Source organism: Sardina pilchardus, chromosome 19, assembly GCF_963854185.1.
Source record: "Sardina pilchardus chromosome 19, fSarPil1.1, whole genome shotgun sequence".
In the NCBI taxonomy this organism is placed as follows: Eukaryota; Metazoa; Chordata; class Actinopteri; order Clupeiformes; family Clupeidae; genus Sardina; species Sardina pilchardus.
Genome location: NC_085012.1, coordinates 31,046,060 through 31,053,519, shown reverse-complemented (window position 1 = coordinate 31,053,519; position 7,460 = coordinate 31,046,060). Strand labels below are relative to the sequence as shown.

The window sequence follows — 7,460 nt, the reverse complement described above, 5'->3', positions numbered from 1 at the left end:
AGGCTAAATAAATAAATATAGCCTACCCTACTATAATGTCGTAACCTCCTGTTGTCATGATTTCTGTCTGCTTATGCTATTGGGTAGTTATTTCTAATCCTACAATAAACCTACACTCAACTAACACCACTAAATTAAACGCCTCTCTCATATAGACGCCTGTCTCAAATACACGCCGGTGCATTTTGGCGATTTGGCAAAATAAAAGCCTGGGCTATTGTTTGGAGTTTTACGGTAGATCAAATGTAAAACTGTATATCTTACTTTGTGTGGGTGGCAGGACAGGATGAGCAAGGGTAGACCCCCAAACCAGATTGGAGCCACTTGAGACTGACCTGTAACACAGATACATAAATATGCGTTACTTTCATCATCAGAAATACATAGCCAAATATTTATCAATACCAATATTACACCCCATTCTTAACATTGAAAACAGTCTGGTCTGTGACAAGGCAAAGCAAGGATATACATCAAGTCAACTACTGCCTCTTCTATATTGTCCCTTTTCAGTCAAATCTTACTCCAAGAAACTTTCAACATCATTAAATGAACTCGTAGACGGCAGTATTTCTGCATAAAACAAATGGCTCCGGGATTTGTGCCCTTACACTTTGTAAAAGTTAGGGAGGAATCTCTACTATTCAGCCTAAAAAGTAACTTGGAAACAAGACTATTTAGATTGAATAGTAGGCCAGTTAGCCGGTTTCTCACTAACATGTACAAAATATAAGGGCACGAATCCCGAATCTTTGATCCTTACCTGGAAACAGCAGTTGCAGAGGCCTGTAGTTATTTCTCTTCTGAAATAAAAAAAAATTAGAGAGCTTTTGAGGTATAAGGTGGATTTTTATTTCAGTAGACAAAGGCAGTCATGCATTTTGACATGTACCTTCAATTCATCCTGAACTGGTGACACCACTTACAAAGGCATATGGTTATTTGTGTTATTAATGTGTGGACCAAAAGTCAAATAGATCAAATGTAAAACTGTATAGCTTACTTTACTTGGGTGGCAGGACAGGATGAGCAAGGGTAGATCCCCAAACCAGACTGGAGCCACTTGTGAATGACCTGTAATATAGATACAGTACATGCCAAAAGTTTGGACACACCTTCTCATTCAATGAGTTTCCTTTATTTTCATGACTATTGACATTGTAGACTCACACTGAAAGCATCAAATTATGAATTAACACATGTGGAAATATGTACTTAACAAAAAAGTGTACAACAACTGAAAATATGCCTTATATTCTAGTTTCTTCAAAGTAGCCACCTTTGCTCTGATTACTGCTTTGCACACACTCTGCATTCTCTGGATGAGCTTCAAGAGGTAGTCACCTGAAATGGTTTTCACTTCACATGTGTGCCCTGTCAGGTTTAATAAGTGTGATTTATTGCCTTATAAATGGGGTTGGGAATCAGTTGTGTTGTGCAGAAGTCAGGGGTGATACACAGCTGATAGTCCTACTGAATAGACTGTTAGAATTTGTATTATGGCAAGAAAAAAAGCAGCTAAGTAAAGAAAAACGAGTGGCCATCATTACTTTAAGAAAAGAAGGCCAGTCAGTCCAAAAAATTGGGAAAACTTTGAAAGTGTCCCCAAGTGCAGTCGCAAAAACCATCAAGCGCTACTAAGAAACTGGCCGTCCCAGGAAAGGAAGACCAAGAGTCACCTCTGCTGCGGAGGATAAGTTCTTCCGAGTCACCAGCCTCTGAAATCGCACGTTAACAGCAGCTCAGATTAGAGACCAGGTCAATGCCACACAGTTTTAGCAGCAGACACATCTCTAGAACAAAGTTGTTAAGACGAGACTGCCTGAATCAGGCCTTCATGGTAGAATAGCTGCTAGGAAACCACTGCTAAGGACAGGCAACAAGCAGAATAGACTTGTTTGGGCTAAAGAACGCAAGGAATGGACATTAGACCAGTGGAAATCTGTGCTTTGGTCTGATGAGTCAAAATCTGAGACCTTTGGTTCCAACCACCGTGTGGACTGCAGAGTGAAGGCAAAAGGGCCAACAAGTGCTAAGCATCTCTGGGAACTCCTTCAAGACTGTTGGAAAACCATTTCTGGTGACCTCTTGACGCTCATCAAGAGAATGCCAAGAGTGTGCAAAGCAGTAATCAAAGCAAAAGGTGGCTACTTTGAAGAACCTAGAATATATGACATATTTTCAGTTGTTTTACACTTTTATGTTAAATATATAATTCCACATGTGTTAATTCATAGTTTTGATGCCTTCGGTATGAATCTGCAATTTTCATAGTCATAGTCATGAAAATAAAGAAAACTCTTTGAATGAGAAGGTGCGTCCAAACTTTTGGCCTGTACTGTACATAAACAGAACTTTCATCATCAGAAAGAAATAGCCAAATATTTATCAATACCAATATTACACCCCATTCTTAACATTGAAGTTATGCTGTATATATTTTTTAAGGACGTGTATTCTATTTGTAAATCAGTTGTCAATAGTCCAGTAGGCATGCGATCAGCAAGCAGGTGGCCTTTTCATGGAAAATTGCTGCCCAAACAAACCAACAACAACAACAACAACAACAACTTTCCTTGCACCCCCCAAAAAATGTTAGCTGATTTTGAAATAATATCTAGGGTGAATTTTTACCAGATTATTTGGAAATAAACGAGGATCAGTTATTAGTTTTGTTTGTAAGCTATTTGGCTGTGATTGGCCTCGTTTAGAGACAGTATATAGAATCCTTGTAGAAAGTGTGTTGACGTTTAATATGCATACGTGGTATGGAAACCTTGGGGCTAAGAACAAGAACAGATTAACAAAAATTGTGAACATGGCAAGTAAAATTATAGGGAAAGGTCAGAAACAGCTGGGTCTGTGCTGTGAAACACAAGTTAAACAAAAAGCACAACAAATTGTTTCTGACTCTATGCATCCCTTGTTTAGGGAGTTCATTAAAATGCCCTCAGGTAGACGTTTCAGAGCTGCAACTGCAACAAAAAACATTTACAAAAAATCATTCATACCAACTGCAATAACACTTCTAAATTCAAAATAGGCATTTTCATATTTGTATACTCTGCTGCTTCTGTATTGTGACTGTGAGTTGTCTGTGTATTTATTAACTGTGTCTTTGATGTATTTATTGTATTTATGTTTTAACAATACCTGTGGAGCCAAAGACAAATTTCCACATCTGTGGACTAATAAAGTCTTTATTTATTTAATAGTTTGAAGGTGGTCTAGGTCCGTATTACAGATGTGGGCCACATCAGTGAACTGTCTTTGCGGAAGTTTTGTTCCGGTGTGGTAGGCCTAAGTGGATCTGGGCCAGATCTGCTAATCGTAAGAAAAACAGCACTGCGGTTAAAGCTGAAAAGTCTAACCGGCCCAGATCTGGTCCTTAGCCAGAAACCGTGTGTAAGGTACGTCCGGATCTAGAGGCTTTTATGCGGATCCGGCCCAAAGGTAATTTCATCTTGTGCTGCGCAGTTTTTGTGCTGCGCAGCCATCTTGAACGCGCCTAATATGACAACTTTTCTTCAAGTCGAACAACCATAGACAGTAAAACAACACGTCTAACCAGCATGCACCGCATATGACTCAAATTACGTTTCTGTTTGCATTCGACTGCATGCGTTTGCAGCCGACTTGACATGTCGAGTGCACCTATTGTTGTGTAAAGCGCTTTGGGTTGCACTCACTGCACGTGAAATGCGCTAGGCTATATAAATAAACATTACCTTTACAGTACCAGAGACGGTTCTTCAGGATCTTTGACAGTAGGCTACTGTTACTGTAAATTGAGATATTTCGTGCACTGTAATAAAAATAATAATAATTTGGAAGAACAGTAGGCCTACCTACAGTACATTTTCACTTTAACTGAATAATTGACCGAACTAGGTCTGACTCTGACCCCATGCTGCCGGACTGTGTCAAGCAAGATTATGAATGAGTCTGTGACGCAGCCGCTTTCCCGACAAAGCAGGAAATCCTTAACTTGAAGCTGTACGATAACTGAATCAGGAGGATGGATCCTATTGAAAACGTCTCAACAGGTACATCTATCTTAAACTTTAGTTCAGTAACCGTTACCGTTTAGCCTTTTAATCACCTAACGTGTACTTGTCTTTGTTATCTTAAGACATACTTAACGGCACTTATTAGCGCACAATGTTAAATGTGACACGTCTAGCCTCTAACTTCATGTTAACGTAACGTAACGTTAAAGAAGTTATTTTAGCACCTATTATTTGACGCTTCGGCGCGTTTTTGATGTTTACTAAAATCGGATAATGTGATTACTTTAGTTACTGCACTGGGACGTTTCGATACCCGAGTGTAAGAGTTTACGTTAAGTTAACTTAAGGTCGTCAGCTCCTCTGATAACTATGGTAAACTAGCATTAGCTAACTTACAGGCTAAGTTTGACCAAGCTCGTCTAGAGGCACTGACAACTTTGGGGATTCTTGTATCGTTACTTATGGCACCCGTGTTTGTTTACCAGGATATAGATTCAGTGAAAGTGCAACATAAGGTCATCTTGTTGCGCGATAAATAGGCTATGCCGGTGTTATGTGGTAACTGGCTTCCTATGTCAACTTGCTTCCTTGATGACGTTCCACGAATGATGACGTTTCTTCGACAGATGTGGCACCTTGATTTGGTCAACTTTCTGATATAAACGGGAGACGAAAGAATACAAATGTGCATGACATCTTTAAATGTCAAAATTGGTTGTAGTAGGCTACGTGCACTGGATCATGAATATGCCATCGAAAAATTAATACCTAAATAAAGTAATTATAACTCCACGTGGGGTTCGAACCAGCAATAAACTAGGCTGCAAGATTGCCATTTCATTACTCATCCATTCAGACACAAACCATCTGCAGGTTAACCGTGACGTGTAGGCTAGTTGACTTATACCATGTATATCATGATTGTAGCAAGTTAAAGGGATAGTTCGGGTTTTAAGACACGAAGTTATATGGGTTCCCTGTCAGCAACGTTGTGCATCAGCACTGACTTACCCCCCGACAGCGTCCTGTGAGCCGAGATCCAGCCGGTTTTTGATCGTTTTTGATGCCGGACTATTTTCTTCAGCAAGTTTCTGGGGTCACGAAAGTAAAGTGTTTTTATTCTCAAAACCATATGCGTTCAACAGAGTGATATATTTGCACCACAAAAACGTTGTCCAGCTGTCAGTAGCGCGCAGTGATAGGAATCGCGAAAAATAAGTAAGTGATAACGAGGTTTGAATTTTTCCTGGACAACGTTTTTGTGGTGCAAATATATCACTCTTTTGAACGCATATGGTTTTGAGAAGAAAAACACTTTACTTTCGTGACCCCAGAAACTTGCCGGACTACTTTCTTCAGCATCAAAAACCGGCTGGATCTCGGCTCACAGGACGCTGTTGCGGGGTAAGTCAGTGCTGATGCACAACGTTGCTGACGGGGAACCCATATAACTTCGTGTCTTAAAACCCGAACTATCCCTTTAACACGGCTGATCATGTTATCTTGCTACCGAGTTATCTTGCTACCTTTGCCCAAGCCATTTACCCAAGCCATTTATCCTTTTAAGTTGAGAAATGAAGTAGGCTATTGTAAAACATCTACCAAATCCATGTTTACATGTCAGCAACATTATCGTTAATACCCTATAAGCCTACGTGTTTACTGAGTTTTGACTATCCTTGTGCGTAAATGTTGCGTAAAATATGTGACCCTGTAAAGCGGAACCAGTCGTTTCGGTAAAATGTATTAAATTAAGTTATTGTGCTCACGTGAACGGCCATAAACTAAGCTTTCCAACGGTATGTATATCGAGGGTATTACACAAACTATCGCTAAGATAACCGCATCCAAAGTTGACATGGTTCTCCTGTCACAATATGCTAGAAGAGGAGAAATCACCTTTTTAAGCGCCGCGTGCACAACGGGAATGACAGCAAATGTGTTGAATCTTCGCCGGGTTTAAACAGTCAAAACTTATGTTTTTCCGTGAAATGTGTTCACGATATGAAACTGTAGACTGTATACAGTCAAATTACGCGAAAACGTGAAATTCAACATTTTAACCCGGAAGTTTGTTATTGTTGATTATCTCAAAATAACGTTGTGCGCAAAACGACTGATTTTGCTTTGAATGGTCACATATGGAGACGTTAGACTTCTCCTGCCCATTGCATTTCATTTCAATGTCCGTGTTTCATGAACTGCATTATTAAAAGGATAGTCTAGGCTGGACAAAAGGATACAAAATTAGACAACATATTTTTATTTCAGCTGGCGTTCATGTGTCTCTGCTACAGACAGGTAGAGGTGGCCATAGCCTAGAAGTTACTGAAACGTTTGTAAAACTTCACCATGATAACCAACTTAGAAGGCCTACGAAATGGCTTAGGCAAAGGTAGCAAGATAACTCGGTAGCAAGATAACATGATCAGCAGTGTTAACTTGCTACAATCATGATATACATGGTATAAGTCAAGTAGCCTACACGTCTCTGGCATTGTACAGCTAGTTCGTGGCGTGATTAGATGAGTAATGGTCTGTCAATCTTGCAGCCTAATTTATTGCTGGTTCGAATCCCACGTGGAGTTATAATTACTTTATTTAGGTATTAATTTTCGATGGCATATTCATGATCCAGTGCACGTAGCCTACTACAACCAATTTTGACATTTAAAGATCTCATGCATATTTGTATTCGTGTCGTCTCCCGTTTATCAGAAAGTTGACAAATCAAGGTGCCACATGTGTCGAAGAAACGTCATCAATCGTGGAACGTCATCAAGGAAGCAAGTTGACATAGGAAGCCAGTCACCACATAACACCGGAACCGCCGTCACGTCATGAGTTTATAATACTTCACATACAAAAAACATCAACAACCCTGTGGCATTCCACGGATATCAAGGAAACAGATGTAATTGAACTAAGAACCTAATCCAATGAGGCTTCACCTGCTACAGTACTCTAGGCGTTGCCAAAGTCCGCGATGTAAAAGTCCGGTTTACATTAATGCATATGTGCACCCCACTCGCAGGCCACATGGGCTGGAGGGTTACATCTTCTCGGATATTAATAAAGTAGACTAGCCTACATCACATGCCTACTACCACACTATCTATAAGAGAGATGGGATGCGTCTTGCATGAGTTAATATATGAATGGCCTGAGCTAATAAAAAATAGACCTAGGCTATATTGATAATCACTCTGCTTTATCAGTTAGTTTGAGTTTTTTGGCAGATAAGGAGCTGCGACCGCACAGCCCAGGCTGCAGAAGTGCCGCAAGGTAGAGGCCTGCACGGGCCTAAAATGTCAGGCCCGGCCCGGTCCGGACCTCTGGCAATCAGGCCCTAACCCGACCCGGCCCGACATATTAAGCAATTACTGAGCCCGAGCCCGAATCCGAGCCCGACTAAAAGGGTCCGCTATAAGACATGACGGTTTCCCGACA

The 7,460-nt window shown here is 40.5% G+C and overlaps 2 protein-coding genes across 2 annotated transcripts in view; both read left to right on the top strand.

The window, feature by feature from the left end:
- The first annotated feature begins 3,913 nt into the window (after positions 1 to 3,913).
- Positions 3,914 to 7,460, top strand: part of LOC134065646 (GTPase IMAP family member 8) — a 40,888-nt gene continuing 37,341 nt past the window's right edge. Inside the window, exon 1 of the mRNA XM_062520618.1 lies at positions 3,914 to 4,046. Coding sequence (XP_062376602.1) covers positions 4,019 to 4,046 — 28 coding nt within the window. The 5' untranslated portion in view covers positions 3,914 to 4,018. The remainder of the gene's footprint in view (positions 4,047 to 7,460) is intronic.
- prlh2 (prolactin releasing hormone 2) overlaps positions 3,977 to 7,460 on the top strand; it is a 119,233-nt gene continuing 115,749 nt past the window's right edge. The window contains exon 1 of the mRNA XM_062520619.1: positions 3,977 to 4,046. The gene's annotated coding sequence lies outside the window, so the exon portion shown is untranslated. The remainder of the gene's footprint in view (positions 4,047 to 7,460) is intronic.